Source organism: Zeus faber (assembly GCF_960531495.2).
Source record: "Zeus faber genome assembly, chromosome: 19".
In the NCBI taxonomy this organism is placed as follows: Eukaryota; Metazoa; Chordata; class Actinopteri; order Zeiformes; family Zeidae; genus Zeus; species Zeus faber.
Window position 1 is genome coordinate 21199719 of NC_137206.1, and position 23460 is coordinate 21223178.

The 23460-nt window shown below is 43.6% G+C and overlaps 1 protein-coding gene across 1 annotated transcript in view; it reads left to right on the forward strand.

The window, feature by feature from the left end:
* Positions 1 to 23460, forward strand: part of fars2 (phenylalanyl-tRNA synthetase 2, mitochondrial) — a 104853-nt gene that overhangs the window by 59673 nt on the left and 21720 nt on the right. Inside the window, exons 8-9 of the mRNA XM_080020517.1 lie at positions 4168 to 4328; positions 11355 to 11557. Coding sequence (XP_079876643.1) covers positions 4168 to 4328; positions 11355 to 11557 — 364 coding nt within the window. The remainder of the gene's footprint in view (positions 1 to 4167; positions 4329 to 11354; positions 11558 to 23460) is intronic.

The window sequence follows — 23460 nt, forward strand, 5'->3', positions numbered from 1 at the left end:
CACAGGTGGGATAGCAGGAGGAGAGTAGGGGAGGCGATGGGGAGGGGAGGAAAAACAGAGGTGAGGAAGCAGGAGACAGGAGGGAGGTGGGAAAAATAAGTGAGGGGTGTGGGGGGGACGGCACGGTGACAAAGGAAAAGCTGCGAGTTAAGAGAATAGAAATACATGTCTGGATTTTTGCATCCCCCATTTAAATGTCAGGGAAAATGGAAGCGCTCTATGTCCCCCGGCGTCTCACCTTATAGTGTCATAGAGCGCACAAATGAATAAATACGCAGAATTAGTTAATGTTAAGTGATTTATTGATAGTGAATATGCTAACACCGGTAATTATCCTTAATCATGTCATTATTATATTTATCACTTACTTAGTTGAAAGTTAGGTTCCCAGTTTTCCAGTTGCTTAGCAACAGTGGCTTCCGAATTTAGTGTCAGACCGCAACGTGTCGGACAAGTTGAAAAATGTCAACGTGTCCGGACCCTTGTCTTGACATGCAAAACCTCTACAGAGGGGCGGAGCTTTTCCAGTACGGTTTATCAATTTCCATATGAATGGATGAGACGTCCGGTGCGTTTGTTGTTCTGTTTGTGGGATCCAGTGTGAGGTCAGCTTAAGGGGGCGCGACAAAACAACACAAAGAGCTATGGAGAGGTGGGAGGGGAGGCGCAAATGAGCAGAGGAGGAGTGGAGGAGGTGTATGAGTGAGAGCAAGCCTGATTGATTGTACGTTATCATCAAGCAGAGATTTATTCCAACGTGTTCCCCCATCGCCGCCGACCCTGTGACCCCACGCTCATTAGCATAGATACCACATTCCCCGACTGGTGATTGGACCGCAGCCTACGAGACCAGGATGTAAAACGAGGAAGTGTCCAGGTGTGTGTGTGTGTGTGTGTGTGTGTGTGTGTGTGTGTGTGTGTGTGTGTGTGTGTGTGTGTGTGTGTGTGTGTGTGTGTGTGTGTGTGTGTGTGTGTGTGTGTGTGTGTGTGTGTGTGTGTGTGTGTGTGTGTGTGTGTGTGTGTGTGTGTGTGTGTGTGTGTGTGTGTGTGTGTGTCTGTTCTGTAAGAGGCCAGAAGGGTTACACATCATTATAATAAGCAGAAGCATTCTAATCAAAACAGGTAATTCATCCTCCCACACAGCTTTTCTGCGTGTTTGTGTCCATTAAGATGGTGCGATTTCAGCCCCCTGCTCAAATATTTTGAAATGCCGAGAATTCCTCCACTATTGTGTGCTATCCCCCAGGCCATTCCCCCAGGAAAATCTCTGGTAATAAAACATCTGGTAAAATCTCTTTCCGTATCATGATACGGAAACACATTGTACATTGTACACATTGTGCTCGGAGGAATCCAGTTTATCGGCACACTTAGACCGTCTACAGCATCTGCCTGTCTGTCTGTCTGAACATTAGAACATTATCAGTGGGTACAATCCCTTCCGGAAGGCCCATATTTAAAAGTATTGCATCTGTTGCGAGGGAAACCCTTCAGTTTCTTACCTATACAGTGGGACCTCGACTTTCGACTGCATCTACTTACGACTAATCCAAGATACGAGTAGCAATAGTCGTGAAAATTTGTATCGACTTGCGACCGACTGCTCCAAATTTCCACTGGAAAGTGGCAGCAGTAAGTCAGCAGTCAGTCAGCAGTCAGTCAGCAGTCAGTCAGCGGGCGACCTACATCATGTGTGCACGTAGTTCGTGGCTTATCGATATTTTTTTCATATTTACTGTGTTTGTGCTGTGTATTATGTTTATTTTCACCCTTCATGATGAGTCCTAAGAAGAAGGATGATGGGAAAAAGAAAAAGCCAATGACTCCCATTGAAACTAAGAAGGAAATCATAGAAAAATGTGAGCGCGGTGTATATGGGAAAAATTGCTTCGACATACAACTGTTTTAACATACGACCGTTCTTATAGAATAAATTACAGTCGTAAGTCGAGGTACCACTGTACGTTTATTTATCAAAGGTGTATGGACTGTGTCTGCTGCAAATTTAACCCCTGGGTACAGCACAGTGCGTCCAGTATGGCTACTGCATGCTGCTGAATATACCACAGTTAACTAACTACCTTTCTGGAAATTGACCCAGAAGTCTCTGTCCTTTATAGCGAGGTTCGACCATTTACAGAACAGTAACCATAGTAACTGCCCTGGGCCTCGGCAGTTTTTAGAACTTATATTTGTTTCATTCGTCCCCTGGAGTCTCCTGACTTTGAAAGGGCTCGATTACAAATGAATAACAACCTCCTCCTGAAAACGACCCCACGTAACGGCGGAATGCTACACAAGATTTCCAGACGTATGTCTTCTGACCAACTCCCATCACCCATAATCCCCTCTATCAGTGCATTGGGGTGTTGAGCTTGCTGGCAGTGGGGTCTCACACCATAAAAAGTATGTGCATGTCTCTCGACTACGCCTCTGATCTTAGTCCCTGTCTGAAAACAGCTAAAACCTCGAGATTACTCATAATCCTTTGTTCCAGTAAGCATTTAGCCTTTCGTTCAACCTGCCTTAGTGCAATGGAAGGTTTGTGCTATTGTTTTTTTTTCCTATGAAATGTGACTTGTTTAATTTTATTATAGCGATTTGATAGAATATTCAATTTTTATGTGGGTTTTTTTTGGGGGGGGGCGACCATAAATGGAAGCTGTGTACTGCAAAACAGTCTGTTCCAGTGTCAGTGGTGTTTTTCCCAGATGGAGTTTGAGGTCAGGATCAGTGACAGAGAGGCTGGTCCCAAGCCAGCGCCTGAAGGCCACCTCGGCCCAAAGCAAGTGAAACCGAGCCCCGAGACAAGGCAAATAAACTGCTTTGATTTGGCCGTACCTCTCTATCCCTCTATGCATCTCACTCCTTCCTCTCCGTGCCATTTACAGTCGTTCTCACATTCATTCTCCAACACATGAAGAGTTTAAAAGATGAAATCAATAACACGCGCGCTGTTCGTGCAGACAGTCCCAGAAACACGGCCCGCGGTTCGTCTGGATGTTTATCGGCTCCTCATCTCAGCGACTGAGGAAATGGCCTCGCCGAACAAGCCCCCTCAAAAACACCACGGATTGCCAACCATTTGGGTTCAGACATGCAATTAGAGAGGCTCTGGATTTCCAGCAGACCTCAGAAGTCTGAGGTGACGGAGTACGACCCCACGCCCGAGTACATTGTTTGTGTCCTAAGTATATCTTCTGCACACTCTTCAACTATCGCTCTTTGAGTTTTCACTGCTCTCTGTGCCTGACCAGTCACATCTTTGAGTCCAAGAACGTCCTACTGTGGTGTCTCTACTGTCGTGTCGAATGCTGACAAATCTTTCAAGAATTCTTACATATTTATAGGGATTCGCTGACTCATTCGCTATTTGCCAACCACTGTTTTAACAAGAGCTCGGAATTTCAAACGTCTCGGCGCTAAACTGAGTTATTTGTTTTAAAAAAGATGGACGGTGGCGATTGTGGAATTGATGTGTTGCAGTGAGGCGTGTCATGGAAAGACAGAAGGCTCGAGAAATACTCAGAAAAACCCTGGATGTGGCCTTTAACTGTGCGCTCTTCAAATGTCAGAGCTGCAGCAGCAAGTTTTGTATTCTCGCAAAAACAACCTTTCTTCTAAATTTTTGCCAGGAGTGTATTCAAGTCGGTGACTTCCTATCTGTAGTTTGTTTTTATTATTGCCGTCCTGGGAATTCGTGTTTATTGTACAGCGAGTACAAAGAAACGGTGTCAGAAATCGATATTTTGTGTCAATTATCTCCGCTTCCCGCGTCTCGCTTTCTCTCTCTCTCTCTCTCTCTCTCCACATGCCTGCTATCTCTCTCTTTCTTTACATCTCTTTCTCTCTCCCTCTCTCCCCTCCCTCCCCTCCCACCCCTCTGCGCGTCTGACTCAAGTGCTTTATGGTGTAAACAACATTATACTCATTGCCAAAGCAAGAAACAACATATTTTAGGTAATGTTTGATTAAAGAAGACACTTTTTTTTATTTACTAGAGTAAAGATACAGTGTTACTTAAGATCAAAGGTTAAAGGTGAAAGTTTTGAACAATATCAGATTTTGGAGTCATGGATGTCACACACTGTCTATTTTACTGGGGCAGGCTGTCGCATAATGCCACTGTGTCTGTCTGTCTGTCTGTCTGTCTGTCTGTGTCTGCAGCGGGGGCACATAATAAGCTGGGCTGGGCGTTTGGGCTGGGTCTAGAGCGCCTGGCAATGGTTCTTTACGGTATTCCCGACATCAGGCTGTTCTGGAGCCAAGATGAACGATTCCTCAAGCAGTTTATACTGCCCGAGATCCAGCAGCCTGTCACCTTCCAGGTAGCACACACACACACACACACACACACACACACACACACACACACACACACACACACACACACACACACACACACACACACACACACACACACACACACACACACACTTCAGTAGTGTGTGGGCACATATAATATCTTAAAGAATGCTATTTTAGTTTTGTCTTTTATCCTCCTTGCTTCCATTTTTGCATACTGTACATAAAGTATATACCTACTATATACAGTGGGGCAAAAAAGTATTTAGTCAGCCACCAATTGTGCAAGTTCTCCCACTTAAAAAGATGAGAGAGGCCTGTAATTTTCATCATAGGTACACTTCGACTATGAGAGACAAAATGAGAAAAAAAATCCAGAAAATCACATTGTCTGATTTTTAAAGAATTTATTTGCAAATTATGGTGGAAAATAAGTATTTGGTCAATAACAAAAGTTCATCTCAATACTTTGTTATATAGCCTTTGTTTGCAATGACAGAGGTCAAACGTTTTCTGTAAGTCTTCACAAGGTTTTCACACACTGTTGCTGGTATTTTGGCCCATTCCTCCATGCAGATCCCTCTAGAGCAGTGATGTTTTCGGGCTGTCGCTGGGCAACACGGACTTTCAACTCCCTCCAAAGATTTTCTATGGGGTTGAGATCTGGAGACTGGCTAGGCCACTCCAGGACCTTGTTGGACCTCATTGCCCGGGCGGTGTGTTTGGGATCATTGTCGTGCTGAAAGACCCAGCCACGTTTCATCTTCAATGCCCTTGCTGATGGAAGGAGGTTTTCACTCAAAATCTCACGATACATGGCCCCATTCATTCTTTCCTTTACACGGATCAGTCGTCCCGGTCCCTTTGCAGAAAAACAGCCCCAAAGCATGATGTTTCCACCCCCATGCTTCACAGTAGGTACGGTGTTCTTTGGATGCAACTCAGCCTTCTTTCTCCTCCAAGCACGACAAGTTGAGTTTTTACCAAAAAGTTCTATTTTAGTTTCATCTGACCATATGACATTCTCCCAATCCTCTTCTGGATCATCCAAATGCTCTCTAGCAAACTTCAGACGGGCCTGGACATGTACTGGCTTAAGCAGGGGGACACGTCTGGCACTGCAGGATTTGAGTCCCTGGCGGCGTAGTGTGTTACTGATGGTAGCCTTTGTTACTTTGCTCCCAGCTCTCTGCAGGTCATTCACTAGGTCCCCCCGTGTGGTTCTGGGATGTTTGCTCACCGTTCTTGTGATCATTTTGACCCCACGGGGTGACATCTTGCGTGGAGCCCCAGGTCGAGGGAGATTATCAGTGGTCTTGTATGTCTTCCATTTTCTAATAATTGCTCCCACAGTTGATTTCTTCACAACAAGCTGCTTACCTATTGCAGATTCAGTCTTCCCAGCCTGGTGCAGGTCTACGATTTTGGTTCTGGTGTCCTTTGACAGCTCTTTGGTCTTGGCCATAGTGGAGTTTGGAGTGTGACTGTTTGAGGTTGTGGACAGGTGTCTTTTATACTGATAACGAGTTCAAACAGGTGCCATTAATACAGGTAACGAGTGGAGGACAGAGGAGCCTCTTAAAGAAAAAGTGTTTGTAGGTGACCAAATACTTATTTTACCGAAGAATTTACCAATTAATTCATTAAAAATCCTACAATGTGATTTCCTGGATTCTTTCCCCCTATTCTGTCTCTCATAGTCGAAGTGTACCTATGATGAAAATTACAGGCCTCTCTCATCTTTTTAAGTGGGAGAACTTGCACAATTGGTGGCTGACTAAATACTTTTTTGCCCCACTGTAAACATACTGTACATGTATATGACAGATAGTTTTGATCATAGATTTAGTTTCAAATTGTTGCTTTCTTTTTCTGATTTAGATCATTAATTTCTTTAGTTTGTTCTAAGTTTGTAGTTAGTTTGTGCACAGCCTTTGGAGTTTTTATTATTTGACTCCACTGTTCCAGCTGTGTTCCTTCTACGAACTCTCCAACTTCTTGAAGTGTGAACACATCCTCTTCTTTTTGTCTTCTTGTCTTGTACTTTCTCTCTCCATTCCTCTCTTCCTCCGTCCCTCTCTTCCTCCATCCCTCTCTTCTCCTCTCTTCCGCTTTCTTCTTGTTTCTCTTTATTTCCCCTTTCCCACGCCCGTTCTTCCATCCCTCCCATCTTTTTCCCGTCTCCTTCCCTCTGACTCCCATCTCACCTGTTCTCTCCTCCTCTCTACCCTCCCTCCTTTCTCTCCTCTCTCCCTGCTCTCCACAGACTGTTTGTATTCAGTGTCACGTCTCTAATAATTATTCTGTGTGTTCCGCCTTCCATCCCGTCTCCCTGTTTGACTGAGGAGCCGACCAACATTTACACTCAGCCGCCCCCCTCGCTTTAAACCCACAGTCTCGCATATTGTGCTCTCACACGGTGGTTACTCTTTCCTCGGCAGACCCCCGCAGTGCAGGTGGCTGGTGTGCCGTGTGCGAGAGAACGTGTACACACGTTTCTCTTCAATCATGAGGAAGTACCGTACATGATTGGAATGCAGGAGTTCTTAACCTTTTTTTTATCCTATGACCCCATTTTTAGGTCCCAAAATTCTCTTTTGTTTCGGTGTTGCACTTTCTTTTTTTTTTTTTTTTTTTTTTTTTTTTTTCATTTTATTAGTATTCCAAGCGACAAACCGCTCTGTGGCCGATCTGTCTGCCACACTCCACACGATCCGCCTGCCACACGAGCGGCGTTTTCAGGGCCCTCCGATATGGCGATGGGGTTGAAAAGTACCAGTTTTATTGTAGAGAGTGGGCAAAGTGGAACAAGCCCGGAGCAGATGGAATACATGTCATGGCAAGAGCTCCTCCCCTGTGTGTGTGTGTGGGGATAGGGGTTTTATCTACAGCCACACTGATCCTGGGCCCAATTACCTCGACCCAAGACAGTTGTAGCTGCTTAAACCACACCACCCCCACACCATATTTTTACATGTTGGCCTGTAAGCAACAGATTGAGGCCATATAAGGCTAAATCCTACTGAACTTTTTAAAGTGTGGATATTCCACATTACATAGAAGGCAACAACGACCCCAAGGTTGAGAATGTCTGACATAACTTATCAATGTGGTGGCTACAGTGGGTTGAGGAGTTATTGCCAGTGGCTACAGGCTAGCCCCCGATTCTGCCGGGGATGCCATTTAACACCAGCGATATTTATATACTGATGACAGTGTTATTGTACATGATCGGTGCCAAAATGCATGAGTCCTACCTCTCACTGAATAAGAATTAGAGCAAACACACACACACACACACAGACACGTGTACTGATAAACGGATAGAGGAAATGGAATAAAGGACAAGGATAAAAAGTTTCCATCTCTCTATCAGGGCCTACATTCAGATAATGGTCACTAAGCTGTAAGCTTAATGTGGATACTTGAGTGTTACTCTCTTTGGGTGGTTGTGGTCGTGTATGAGTGTGTTCTCATATATGTTTTTCTGTGAGTATGCTTTCATACTCTGTACACGTACTTGCTGTACACGTACCATAGTATGTCAATTTTTTTTATTGTCAAGTCAAACACGGTTTTTGATGAGAAGAAGAAGAAATCAGAATTAAGGAAGGAAGTTTTGAGAAAAAAGAAGGCAGGTGGGAGAAGGGGGTGATCAGAGACGGCAGTTAGACGTAGAGTTGAAGCATGGGCAGAGAGAGTGAACCGGACAGAAAAAGAGCAGTATTGACCTGTGCTGTCACACCTGTGTCCACCTAATAACCCTGTCGCTGTTATTGATGACCCTGGCTCCTCCGGAGGGGAACAGGGAATCACGGCTCATCTCCTAGCCAGGGTCACTGCACCTCTCCTGGGTTAAGAAAGGCCACCAATTCCCCTCCCTTACCTCCGCTTCCAGCCCCCTCCTGGATCCACAGGTAATCAACTGTGACTGAGCCAGAGCAGAGATCATAGAAGATACACACTCTGTGTAAACACAGACACACACACACACACATATAGTGGTGGACAATCACAGTTATAAAAGCATAGGAATACTTAAACAAATGTAAAAACGCATCCAAACAAAGACTCTGGGGATTAATAAAGTAATTTTCAGTTTATAGTTTCCAAGTGTGGGAGCGTTAACCCCACACCTGTGAAATGTAGACTGGAGAACGTAAACTTAACATTTCTCTATCATTACTTTCTTAATTGGCTCATTGCAGAAGATGCCCGGCAAACTCGCCTGGAAGCGAGGAATTGATAATGACGGAATTTCACCTTGCCCTAACAAGTCCTGCGTTGACCGTTGCAATCACCTCCACAAGGAGGCGTTGGAAGGTGCATATGACAGGCTACGGTATAAGACAGGCTTTTGAAATACACAAGGATGAACACACATGTACAGAACAGGCAGACAGGTGTTTATGTACCGAGATATACACACAGACACAAACTCACGCTAATTAGTGTCGAACCTGGCTCTCTCTGTGCCACAGGGAGGATCTGCGCCTGGGCAAGAGTTTAACTCCAGCCCCTGGCATGACACCGGGCCTACCCGGATGTTATAGTCTACTTTTGTTGTTTCTTTCTTTCAGGGACTTTTTTTTTCCGTGAGATTTTGTATCAACAGAACAAGAGAAGCGGAAGAATACAGCAAGAAAGAGGAATGAAAGAATGGTCTCTTCTTTGATGCGTGAATGAAAGAATGTGGAAAATAAAATAATGTCTTAATTGACGCCCCCCCCCCGTCTGTGTGTTCTTCGGTAAAGGCATATGGGGTGCACTCTACTTCGACTGCTCTCTTTTTCATCTCATCATCCATGCTTCTTTTTAGCCATTTCTAACAAATAATATTCCAGACAAAACAATGTATTGAAAAATATTCATGATAAGCAGAAGGGAGATAGATGAGACCCCGAAAGATGGAGGGATGGAGGGAGAGCGTTGGGAGGAATAGAGAGAGCAATGGAGAATGAATTAATCGTCTTAACATCTCCAGTCGCATAAAGCAGATGATGAATCTGCCCTTTCATCTCTCCCCCTCCCCTCTCTCTGTCTCTCCCTCTCTCCCCCCCTCTCACTTTCTGTCCCCACCTCCCTCTCTCTACCCATTTTAAAGTTATTCTTTTGGACAACAAATAGAGAATGTTCTGTCAGCCACAACAGCTAAAGAAATATGTCTCATTTTTCTGCTCCTGCATAAAACGTTAAAATTTAATGCCTAATTTTCTTTGTCTTTTATTTTTTTCCCCCCTCTGTTCGGTCTTTCTCTTCCAACCATCTGCTTCACCACTCGAGTAATCCATTCTTTTATCCAGTTATTTGTTTTGTCTCCTCTGATTCTGCATTTGCTGTTTGTTGCTTTGTTTCTTCTGTCCCTCTTTCCTTCCTTCATCATCTTTTAGCTCTCCTTTTCCTGCAGCTCTCCTTCCCTCTCTTTTCCTTTACATTGATATTTACATTTATTCATTTAGCGGACGCTTTTGTCCAAAGAAACTTACATGAGAGGCGAGAAAAAATCAAAGCATGCATCGACCATCGGAGCACCTCAAACTTAAGTTCATGAGCTCCTGTTTCTCTTCTAAGTTATCTTCATTGACTGTCTTCCATCCCATGTTCAAGGACTTCTGGAGCAAATTTCAGTTGCTCCGCTCGTGACTTTGGCTTCACGCGACGCCTGCCAGGGGCAGGGACAGGCCATTAAACATATGGGGGATTTATTTTGTGTGTGTCCGATTATTATTAATTTCTTCTAGGGTTGCTCAATGTGAATATGAGGGGGCACGGCCAGAGGCGGAACACTACAGGAGGGACAGGGGGGTCTGGATCCCCCCATCATGGGAAAAACTGAGTTGTCCCCTCAATATATAATTGTAAACATAACTATATCATTTTAAATAATCGTGGCTCTGTGCCCAGATTGCTCCTGAAGGATATTTTATTTTACTCTATTTCCTTATGAAACAAGCACTGTGCGTGCCTCTCTTACAACCCCCCCCCCCCCCCCCACACACACACACACACACAAACACACACCCGTCGGTAAATCGCAATACCGCGGTTATACATTGCTTTTCACCATGGTAAGAAAAAAATCATACCGTCACAGCCCTAGGCACCATGCATGAGAACAGTCTGGATTGGGAACTCATTCCACCAGCCTCGGCTTATTTGTAGACCTCAGAGAGCAGGTTGGGACATATGGCCTGATGTGTGATGCAATGTGTGTGGGTGCAGATCCAGTGACTACCCTGTAAGCCAGAATCAAGGGTTTGAACTTGATGTGGGCAGCTACAGGGAGGCAGTGGAGAGAGATGAAGAGAGGTGTGACATGTGCACGGCTTGGCTGGTTGAAAACCAGGTGCTCTACTGCATACGGAATCATCTGCAAATGTTTAACAGTGCACGCTGGTAGACCAGCCAGTAGAGCGTTGCAGTGGTCTAGTCGTTAGATGACAAGCACCTGGACAAGGACCTTTATTCTCTCCTCTCCTCTGCTCCTTTTCAGCTTCTCTCAAATAATTTATTCACCTCAGAAAAGCAGAGGGAGATGCAAAGGGAGATGACACTTTTCCTCTCCTTTCCTTTTCCATCCTCGTGCTCTTACGTTTACTCCAGTCTCTCCCTGTGTAATAAACAGCTCCATTGAGAGGCTTTGTGCCTTTCACAAGGGCACAACATTTTTTGTGGTGGAAGCTTCTTTGAGCCTTCTTTAAGATTTTGTGAGGATTAAAGCCAAACGTGCAACATAGTGGTCTTTTCTTAATTTTCAATGTATTATTTTACCCATTTACAAGTTAGCGAATAGTCCTGTGTACACCCACTGTACCCACTTGTTTGTTTATTTAGCTCACACTATTCTATACTTTCTTTTCCATAAACACACTGTTATTTGTTTAATGCTGTAACAACCATATTTCCCTCCAAAGAATTAAGACTTATTCCTATATTATTGTCTGTTGCGTGCTAATAATGACACTGTGTGTGTGTGTGTGTGTGTGTGTGTGTGTGTGTGTGTGTGTGTGTGTGTGTGTGTGTGTGTGTGTGTGTGTGTGCGCGCGCAGCCACTGAGCAAGTACCCAGCACTCCATAATGACATCTCCTTCTGGCTCCCGGAGGAGAAGACTAAGAGAGACGGAGAAGGAGAGGTGGAGAGTGAGGCCGGACGACAGAGCTACACAGAGAATGACTTCTACGAGCTGGTTCGCTCAGTCGGAGGAGACCTGGTGGAGAAGGTCACACTGGTAGACAGCTTCACACACCCCAAGTAAGATCTCACACACACACTTACATTACATTGCCAACAGATTGAGCACACCATCTAATTAGAAGATGTGGGCTTTTCAGAATCAGTTCTATTTAGCCAAGTACATTATCATCGATGTAGAATTTGACTGTATGATTTAGTGCATTGTTTTTCACGAGCAGACAGATGGATACATAACATAAAAAAGCCTTCTAAAAATAATAAACTAATAATGCAATATACAGAATGTGCCAACATTGGCAGTAGAGAGGGGTGTGCTGAAGAGCTTTGTGACTTTGACCATGACCGCATCTTAGGGTTCCAACTTTCCAACAGGTAAGTTTGGCAACTTTCAGCCCTTCTGGAGCAGCCTAGTCAACTGTAAGTTGCTATGGTAAGCTGTTATTATGGAAATGTGTAAGGATCACTGCAGACTCAGTGACCCGCTGCTGACACATTTCATCCCATGAGGCATTTACCTGTGGCGCCATGCACAATGCCCATTCTGTCTCATTAAACATGGTATTTTAGGGTAAATGGACTGCATCTATATAGCACTTTTCTAATCTTGCGACCACCCAAAGCACTTTACAGTTCATGCTTCACATTCACACACACACACTCATACATCGATGGCGGCGGTAGCCGTGCAAGGGCACACACCTGACTGACAAGAGCAGTTAGGGGTTCACTGTCTTGCTCAAGGAGAGCAAGACGTTCTACCAGGAGGAGCCGGGGATCGAACCAGGAACCCTCTGATTACAGGTCGGCCCACTCTACCTGAGCCACCGTCGCCCCATTTTATATAGTATATAACCTAGTACTTGTTGTATAATCCTAGTAACGTTGCCAAATCACTCAGCATCCATTGCAGCCTGGCCGCCCTGGAAGAGGGAGCCTCCCTTTTAGAGGCTTTCTTCCGCCCCACCCCACCCACCAAGTGTTTTCTTTCTGGGAGTTTTTCCATGCCCGGCGGGGGTTAAAACTAGGGGTTGCTGTTGACCTCTATGTGAAATGTGGCTTGTTTGAAGCCCTTTTGAGACTGTACTGTGATTAATGGCTATAAAAATAAACCTGACTGTGCTGCAGAATTCATTGCTGAGTTCCAAGCTGTTTCTGGGAGCAACCTCAGTAGTGTAACTGTTAGTTGGGAAATCCTAAGAACACCACCCGCAACGCCAAGTGTCAGCTGGAGTGGTGTAAAGATCGCCTTTGTTTGACTGGGGAGCTAGAGGAAATGTGTTCTCTGAAGTGAGGAATCAGCCCTCGTCATCTGGTGGTCGGCGGACGAATCTGGGTTCTCGTGGCTGATGCAGGGAGAACATTACCTGTCTGTACACACAATGAGGTGTGTACAGTATGATGGAGGAGGAGTAAACATCTGGGGGGGTTTTTTGGTTTGGACCACTTGAGTTCCTGTGAACAGAAATCGCATCTGCACCGACATTCTAGACTATTCTGTGCTGCCAGCAGTAGTGGCAACAGGTTTGCGGAAGGACCTTTCCTGTTCCAGAATGACAGAGCAAGATCCACACAGAAATAGTTTGAATCCAAGTAGAAGAACTACTGGCCCCCACAAAGCCCTGAACTCAACCCCACTGAACACTTGAGAGGTTTTTTTTACAACAACCGTAAACCAGGTCTGCTCGCCCTCCATCAGTGAGCGGCCTCACAAATACTCTTTTGACAACATTTAGCTCCAACATCTAGTTTTAAACCTTCACACAAGAGTGGGGGAAAAGGGGAGACCAACTCTGTAAAAACCCCTTGATTGTGGAATGACATTGGAGAGCAGGTATCCACATGTTTATGGCATGTAGTGTTCATACACACACAAATACTTACATACAGACACAAGTTTAGTCTCTCATAAACAAGCATACACACACTCACAGTAGTAGTAGATTATATACTTAAAATCACACAAAGATGCAAACACCGACACACACTCATATGCAAAGAGACACACTGAGCAAGCAACAAGCCACTTTTTGCTCAAAATAACATGAGGAAAGAAGGAGTCCCTCTTTCTCTGTCCCTCTCTCCGTCTCTGTCTCCCTCTCTCTCTCCCTGTCTCTCCCAATGTCTCTCTTGCAAACACAGCTGTCCTTGGCATTCACCTCTGAGCCTGTGGTGTCGACGGTTGACATCTCATTTTTTAAAGCGTGTGTGTGTGTGTGTGTGTGTGTGTGTGTGTGTGTGTGTGCGTGCGTGTGTGTGTCCGTGCACGTGTGTGTGTGTGGGTGTGGTATGGCATAGCGAGAGCCCTGCAGTGCGTAAAAATGTCTGGCGCTATTCATTTTTCACTGTTAATGTCTTTTAAATAGCGACCTTTTCTCCAACCTCCCACACACATACACACACACACCTGTTTAATGATACATTAATATATACTGACTTATGGTATAAAAGGCCAACAGGGACAGAGAGACAGAGAGAGAGAGAGAAAGTTAGAGCACTCAGAGAAGGAGTTTGCAAGAAACAAGTTAGAGAGAGACAGAGACAGAGAGGGAGAGAGATGGCCTTCTTGATCATTTTCTGTTCTAAAATGGTGATAAAGAACCTGCATTGCACCTTCTACACACTTTTTTTTCTCGCTCTTTGACCCCTGCCGCCCATTTGAATCCCCCTCTTTTTGTCTCTCCTACAACTCACATCTGTTCTTCCCTTAACATCTATTTATACCAATACACTGCTAATATATTGCTTTATCTCAATCCCATGCACTCACACCCTTTGCGCTCTCTCTCTCTCTCTCTCTCTCTCTCTCTCGCGCTCGCTCTCTCTCTCTCTCTCTCTCTCTCTCTCTTTTATATCCTCGCCCTCTCTCTTCCTTGCCCTCTCTCCCCATGCCTGTACACCCGTGTAATCGTTGACTCTTGTTACCGTTTGACTTGTGCTTTGCAGTGGAAAACACGAAAGAATGTAAACTCTGTGCGAAGCGCTAATGCAGCAGTTTGAGTTCAGCTTTTAAAATTCAAAGCTGAGCTTGATTTATTGTGTCCCATGTGTGGTCATTACTCAGAACATCATGTAGGTTTTTAGTATTTTGTTTTGTTTTTGTGCTTGTTTCACCCATTTTTCACAAAGCTGAACCACCTATTCTTCCTTCTTGTTTTGAACACTTTCTCGATTTCTCTCCGTCTCTCTCTTTAATTATCTCTTCCCACTCTCTCTCCTTCCACCTCCTGTGATGTTGATTAAAACTTTCTATCTGTCCACCGTTCTGTCCACTGCTTTTCATCCATATGTTTCAGTGCGGTTGTTCGGGTGTCTCCTCCTCCTGCTTACTTTCGCTCTCCGTCTCTTTCTCTGTCTCTCTTTCTCTCTCCGCTCATCATGGCCGCCCTTGCCCCCTGTTATCCTGTTAGGGGGTCGCAGTGCTGAGTCATCACTCCATGGGTGGATGAGTGCAGTCACACCCTCCGTTCATTCCACCAGCGTCACTTTTATGAGAGGGAACGAGGGAGGAAAGTGTGAGGTGGGAGGAAGGGAGCACAGGTGAAAGTGTGTTCTGATAGAGGGAGATGGAGGGAGCGAGGGAGAAAGTGATGACATGTCTGGAAATTTGAAGAGGGAGAGAGTGGTAGCATGAAACCTCAGATTTTACACATGAATTCATATAATATTACATACAAAGAATGTTGGATCATATTCAAGTGTGTTTCTGTCTGCGTCTTGTGACGTGTTGTAGTGCATTATTGGATGCATTCACACATATGTGATCATATCAGCGTGCAGTGTTTGAATTCTACGATATTTCACCAGATTTTTCACCTATTAACTGAGCTTACTATGGTTTGGGACATACTACTAAACACTCATTTGGCGTACTTAATAGTATACTACTAGTATGCCATTCTGGACACAGTGTATGTACTTGTAGGCGTGTGGTCACTAATGTCCACAGGTGTTTCATTTGGTCATTTATTATCATTGGTTGTGTCATCGCTACACCATTAAATTTTCACAATTAATTTGGGGACAATGCTCTAGAGTTTGATGTACCCCTTGGTATTTCTTGCTTCTCAGGAAGGTGACCCGCCCTCCATCCTGTTGTTCTTTCACTTTGGAATCATGCTCCAGACTGTCGGCCTCCAAATATATTGAATAAACCAGAGAACAGAACATATAATCTCGCAACATGCTCCATGGAACTCAGCCTATAATTAAGGAACATTTTCCTTCTCACAGGTAATATGATACGTATTTCTCTCTCTCTCCCTTTCGCTCCCCTTCTCTATCTCAATCCATCTTCACCCCCCCCCCTTTCTCCCTTTTTCCTCTCTGTCTCCTGCTCTTCCTCTCCTCCGTGGTCTTTCATCCTGTCAGCTCTTCTATAAGCGTCTCACATCGTAGCAAATCAAACCTGATGTCCTCCTATGATTCCCCACAAATCTGCATTTATTGGTTGGTAACGCTGTCGGCCGGGACTTGCCCCAGACTAATTAGATAAGCCGACAGAGCTGTCAATCACCCTGACGGCTTCCAGGCAGGAAGGAGAGAGAGAGAGAGAGAGAGAGAGAGAGAGAGAGAGAGAGAGAGAGAGAGAGAGAGAGAGAGAGAGAGAGAGAGAGAGAGAGAGAGAGAGAGAGAGAGAGAGAGAGAGAGAGAGAGAGAGAGAGAGAGAGAGAGAGATGTGTTTGTTTGTGTGTGTAAAAGGTGCAATGTATTAGTGCAAGTGAGTAGTAGTACTTCTGATCAATTAATCAATCAATCCCAACATGATTGTCCCCAAGGTGACATTTGTTTGTCTAGCAGAGTATACATCACACAGCAAGGAGCAATAAATATATAAATATAATTTCAAAAAATAGAGAAAACAGAATCAAATACACATAAAACACATACAGTGCCTAAGACAATATTGTATTATTATAGACAATATTGCTTAAGTAGTAGTTGTAGTAGTGGTATTAATATTGTTAGAGCATATTGTTGTATTGTTACTGCTATGTAACCGCTGAAAAAAATACAAAAGCATTAGTTCTGGTACTAGTAATTGGTAGTAACAGCAGTAGATTGTTAGTAATTTATACATAGTAGTATATCATTATAACCATTTTGTTTTCCACCCTGATACACACAGTATATGTGCAGTTTTTTTGCAAAATGTATGCAAAATTGTTAAAGCTCAGGAGGTAGAGCTGGTGGTCTAGTAATCTAAAGGTTGCTGGTTGGATCCCAGGCTCCTCCTGCTAGCATGCTGTAGTGTCCTTGAGCAAGACACTTAACCCCTAATTGCTCCTGATGGCTGCGTCCGTCGGTGTTTCAATAATTGTAAGTCGCTTTGGATAAAAGCGTCTGCTAAATGCAATGTAATGTAATGTCCAGTGTTCTCTTTCCTCCACCACTCCTGTTAGCAAAGACTTGTTTCTCTCAGTGTACTGTGTTTTGACACATTTATAAATTATGACTTTAGAAATGCTAAGTGTTGGTTTTTTTTGTTTATTTAAAAAAAATGTATTGAATTTAAAAATATATATTAATTATTTAATTTTGTTAATAATTAGGTTTATATTTTGTTTATTTTTAGGTTTATGTTTCTGGTTTAATTGTAAGGTGTATTTTTTTGTGAATCCCTTTTTTTTTTTTTTTTTTCATCACATATTGCCATTTTCTTTTTTCTTTTTTTATTCTGATTATTTTATTATTATTGCATGTTTTTGATGTGAGCTGCTCTGACACCGCAATTTCTATCTAGTACGAAGCAGCACTGATTCTGCACCGTAGTCCTGTGATGTTCCATTTGCAGGGAAATGAGATTTGTGTTGTCGGTGCAGGAGACACAGTGTGTTCTGTCGTGTCCCCAGTCTCCTGGGAATGTGAATCTGAGTGTGATCGGAGTTTTAGCTGATTTCCCTCTAAATGTCAACACCCACCCATTCAGTCTTTTTAGAATATCACTTTGCCTTCCTCCCCTGCTCTCCTCAATCATTTAACTCTACTCCTCACCTCGTCCCTTCTTTTCTCTGTTTTTATCACCACCACCACCTCCTGTTGTCTTCGTCCTTTCCTCCCAATTCTTTCCTCCCTCCGTCGCATCTCCTTTCTCTATCACAAATTTTGTTTAATGTGCTCCTCTCTTCTGCGCCTCTCTCTGTTTCTATTCATTCAGCAACAGAAACATACAAACTGGGTTATTGCACAACTTACTCCCAGGAGTGTTCTGACATTTTGTGTGTGTGTGTGTGTGTGTGTGTATGTCTGTGTGTGTCTGCCTGTCTGTCTGTCTGTCTGTCTGTCTGTCTGTCTGTGTGTGTGTGTGTGTGTGTGTGTGTGTGTGTGTGTGTGTGTGTGTGTGTGTGTGTGTGTGTGTGTGTGTGTGTGTGTGTGTGTGTGTGTGTGTGCGCGCATGTTTTTTTTGTAAATTAGGTTTGTATTATACATGTAGATATACAGTTATTCATACAGTGTGTTGGCATTTTAATATCAATCTACCTATAACCCCTTTTTATTGTGTCCCTCTACCAAGGGGTGGGTATACATGCACACACACACATACACGCATGCAAGTGTCTGTGTGTAAAGCAATGGTATGTGTAAAGCAATGGTTTATGGGTTTTAGCAGCCAGCGAGCTCGTGAAACAACAGGTGAGATTTATACCAGCTACGGTTCACTGGTTGCCACTGCCCCAAGGGCTTCTGGGTAATCTTGCTGTAATTCAGCATAGTTACAGTGTCAAAAAAGCATGGTTCCAGTGTCATTAAAAGACCACACACACACACACACACCTGCGTCTTTCTAACCTTGTGATGCTTTGTGTCAACCGCCCATGTTTTGACCATTTGACAGACAGAGGGACAAACAGAGACTGAGAGAGTATCACCTATTCATATGATTTATATTACTCTGGCTACAGGGAGAGAGAGAATGAGTGAGATGTATGAAAGCAGAGGCCTCGGTTCCACCCGTTTTGGAGCCAACCTCGCTCACGGAAACACAAATCTAAGTCCCTTTTTGCAGCATTCGCACTTGACACTACAATACCGGTCCTTTGGTCACAACGGCGTCCGCAGCCCTAAAATGAGACTGGACGCGTGGGAGATGATGGTCCGCCTTGTTTTTTTTGAAAGTTAATTTATCACAGTGGGGTGCTGACAAGGCCTGGTGACGACTGCAGTGCAGTGCACCTTCCTACTGAACTCCTCCGTCCAGCTGTGTTCGTGGAGGACGTCGGTCAGACCAGTTTAAAAAAAATACATATAAGAAGCATAAGAAAGTATTCCACATTGCAAAGTCACCTGTGTGATGGCATCACCGCTGAATGGGACTTTAACACATACGCACACTTATCCAGCCAATTTAATATTTTCAAAGCTTCAAAGGTTTTTTTTTGTTGTTGTTGTTGTTTTTCAATCTAGATAGTTAGAACTGAATCACGATTGTAATTTGAACTCCTGAATTTCCGACCATTAATAATCTTGTCTTATCTTGGATTTCAAAAGGCAGGTAGTTACTCGGTTGCAAAGCGGCAGAAGGAGTGTGAAGAAATGGTTTTATTTCAGAGTGATTGTGTGTGCCAGCTTAGATGTGTCACTTTTTGCCAAGTACCATTTTTTACATTACATTACATTACATTTAGCAGACGCTTTTATCCAAAGCGACTCACACTTACAATTATTCAAACACCGACGGACGCAGCCATCAGGAGCAATTAGGGGTTAAGTGTCTTGCTCAAGGACACTACAGCATGCTAGCAGGAGGAGCCTGGGATCCAACCAGCAACCTTTAGATTACTAGACCACCAGCTCTACCTCCTGAGCTACCACCCCCCACTTGACAACATCTTGTTGTCCAAAATGCATGGGGTGACTGTGGAGAAAGGGAGCGCCACAGACAATGCATTACGTAGTTCAAAAATGTAAGAAATACTGGAAGTGGCCAATAATGCAGGCCTGACATCTGAGGTCACATTGAAACAGACTGTGACTGATCTGTGTGAGAAATCCAACCGAAAATTACACAGAATAACTGTCTGCGACCGGCACTGACACAGTCAGCTCGTTTTGTCCAAGTCCTTTTTTCTTTTTTTTTTTTTTTTCTTTTTTCACTTATCACATTGCATGACCCCAATATCAGCCAACTCAATTGACACCATGCTCTCACACACAGATACACACATCAGGACACAGGTTTAAAGTGCCTTTAACCATTGTCAGTTCCCACAGAATAGACAGAACTCTTCTTCCCAGAGAGAGTGAAGGAGAGCAAAGAGAAAATGATGGACAGAGCAAAGGAGGAGGTTATGGATAGATAACAGGAAACAGGAGAGAGCGATTGGGAGAGAGCAAAATTAGAGATGCAATGACAGATGGGCAGGTTAAGCGAGAGAGAAAGCCGACTGTGTGTGTGTGTTTGTGTGTGTGTGGGTGTGGGTGTGTTGTGTTGTCTCAAGGGCAAATTCACAAAGAATGGATTGTGGCCCCTAATAGCACCATGAATTGCGCATCAATTGTGCCCGCGCACGTGTCTTAGCGTCCGATTCACAAAATATTATTATGATTAATGCAATATTTATAATATTACAATATTATAAATATTGCTCCAGCACAAACGTGACCATAAAATTTTGCTGCTGAGTGCAATTTGCCCTTGTTTTGCGTCTGATCCCAATTATACTTGTGGCACAAGTAAATAATCTCTGCGTCAGCCGGGAGGTGAGATGGTTCTCCATTGGGGAGTCATTACGCATTTACGCCTCTACTCCACACTTGCCTGTTTAATGAATAATGAATTAATAAATATAAAACTTAAAAATAATTGTCGTACAGTAGTTATTTTGATTTGAAGTGTTGAATGAAAATGGAAAATTGTAAGGAAATCCTTGGTGGAGTGGGCTACACGGACCCACAATTTCCTGCTGTTGACCTTTCCCGTTGGTTTGTGTCTTTGGCCTTGGGCGAGACATTCTGGACAAACTCTTCTCAAAACCTTATTTTTAGATAGTGTTTGAGTTATAGAAACATAATTTTTCTACGACATCACTAGAATATATCAATAGTTATACAGTAATTCAGACTTTACTTTGAGTATCCCTTCGTCCTGTGTAATTTAAATTATCATATTTCTTTTAGCCTGTGCGGACTTGAAAAAAGACTGAATGACCTACATATGGTGCACTGAGTACACACACGCACGCTCGCGCACGCTCGCGCGCATACACACACACACACACACACACACACATACACACACACACACACACACACACACACACACCGACTTAGTCGCCCAGGCATTCATACCCACGTCCTCTTGCCAATTACCACAGACGTATACAGGCCAGCCTTCTGTCCTGATCCTCCATGAATCGTGCAGTCAGCAGATCTGCACCCGGTCTCTTAAGGTGAGAAAGAGCAAGAGAGTATGCGACATACAAACACTGGTTTTCTGTTGTCATGCCGACGGTGTTTAAACAGCTGGTTGAATAAGTGCAAAGCATCCTGCACTGTACATTGTCCTCATTCACCTATGAAAATACAGATTATAAGGAGGGCGTGTGCGTGTTTTATGTCTTAATCGCATCTGTCCCCATCTCTCCCATTTTATGACACACAACCTCTCTGAGGTCACAGTCACATCCTCAGCGCACTGTGGACTTGACCTTTAACCTCCTTAGTCCAGTTAGTTGCTTCGAATGGCGCCGCAGGTTATTCTGTCCTTGATAATTGACACTAATTCAACTTATGTGTAAATGTGTCGATATATAATGCAGTTGTATTTACATAAATACGCGTATAATAATGTATATGAATGTACCGAGCTGTCCAGTCATACAGAATGCAGGATAACTTTAAGGGTTTTTTATAGGGTTGCCAGGTTTTTTTGGTTTTTGTATAGACTGTGGCTGAATTAACTGCAATCTTGCTATCTGGGTTTGCCAGTTGTCCCGCTTTATTTTTATCATATTGTCTTGAGTCAATCTATAGATGACTAAATGAATAGTAATGTAAAATGCTGTCTACATAGGGGATTACAGAGTATAAGTCTGCTGGGTTTTTTCAGTGGTGTGATTGTTGAATATTAGTAGGACGAAGATAGATGTTTTATTAGGACTTTAGAACATATATTACATCTAAATAATGTCTTGTTTCTTTAATATTTAGCGCATCACAGTTAATATATAACTATGTTTGATTTGAGTGTTCATATTTATTTATTGCAAACAATGCCTTTATTGAAGGATTTACTATCTTTTCACATTTCATTGTTGTGTCATTTGTTATTAACGAGAAGATGTCACTCCTCCTTCCTTCCTTCCTTCCTTCCTGCCTATCTTTGAATTAGCGTTGTGATGTAACACTGCACACAGCCAGTAAACCTCAAACATACTAGAAATGAGGTAATAAATTCCAATCAATTGGAATCTCCCTCTCTCTTTCACAAACACATGCACAGCCATACATGTAATTTTCTCACACACACACACACACACACACACACACACACACACACACACACACACACACACACACACACACAGACACACTTGGAGTACATTGAGATATCTTGACTACTTTGTACTAGTTGGTACTTAGAGGTTTGAAGGAAGTGTGTGTGTGTGTGTGTGTGTGTGTGTGTGTGTGTGTGTGTGTGTGTGTGTGTGTGTGTGTGTGTGTGTGTGTGTGTGTGTGTGTGTGTGTGTGTGTGTGTGTGTGTGTGTGTGCGTGCGTGTGTGGGTGTGTTTTAGTCATTAGGTTCGATCGGCAAGATTGACTTCTCAGTGTTTGAAAAAAGAGAGACTGAGAAAGAGAGAGAGAGACGGATGGGGAAAACAGGACGATTAAAGGAAAAGAAATGCAGGATGAAAGAGGGAGAGCCCGAAGGAGAAAGGTTGTCATGCAATAATTTAGAGGAGAGGTGGAGATGGTCAAGTCAATAAGTGTTATCGGCGCCAATATTCTGCATACAGTTTAACCTGAACCTGGATCTGATTAACCACCGAGGAGGATTCAAGATTCAAGAGGTTTATTTGTCACATACATATACATACGGTAATAAATATATGCAGTGAAATGTCACTACACCCAGTGATCACGCACAATAAGAATAAAAATACTGAAAATACTAAAATGTGCATAATCGACACGAGGTGCTTGAAGAGTTCGTTAAAGTATGACTTTAACGAAAATTTCACACTAAACTAAAAATGGCTGACTTCCTGTTGGGTTTAGGTCATGGCACCAAGAGACTTTTCTTTCAGTCTTGGGATGTTACATATGCCAACCATATTTTGTATATCTAGGTGAAATGTACCGCAAGGGCTACGTCGTTGAAGTTTTATAGGGGGCGCTATCGAGCCATTTTCCCACACCATGAGACCCATAATGGTTTTACAAGAAAAGTTCAAAGACACACAACTGTGAAATTACAACAAACACTGTGTGTGTGTGTGTGTGTGTGTGTGTGTGTGTGTGTGTGTGTGTGTGTGTGTGTGTGTGTGTGTGTGTGTGTGTGTGTGTGTGTGTGTGTGTGTGTGTGTGTGTGTGTGTAGTTCACTGTTTGCTGCTGTCTGTCTGCCCCCCACCACCCACACACACACACACACTGCACAAACAACAACAAACACACAAGTACAGATCAAGGTCAATAGCAAGGTCAATGTCCCAAATCTATAATATTGCACATGAAGAGATGCTGCCTCTCTCTCTCTCTCTCTCTCTCTCTCTCTCTCTCTCTCTCTCTCTCTCTCTGTTTGTCAGCAGATTTTCCAGTCTATTGGGGGGGTCATTCTTCCAAACAACCAACACACACACACACACACACACACATAAAGACTCATAGGGGAAAACCCTCGAGTCAGACAGTGTTGCGGCCGTCGACCTCTGTGTGCAGGGCACACTCGGAGGTGTCGAAGTTCAAACACTGTCTGATGTACGGATGTTGTAGAGAGTTGTAGGGCAGAGATGGCCGGAGAGGG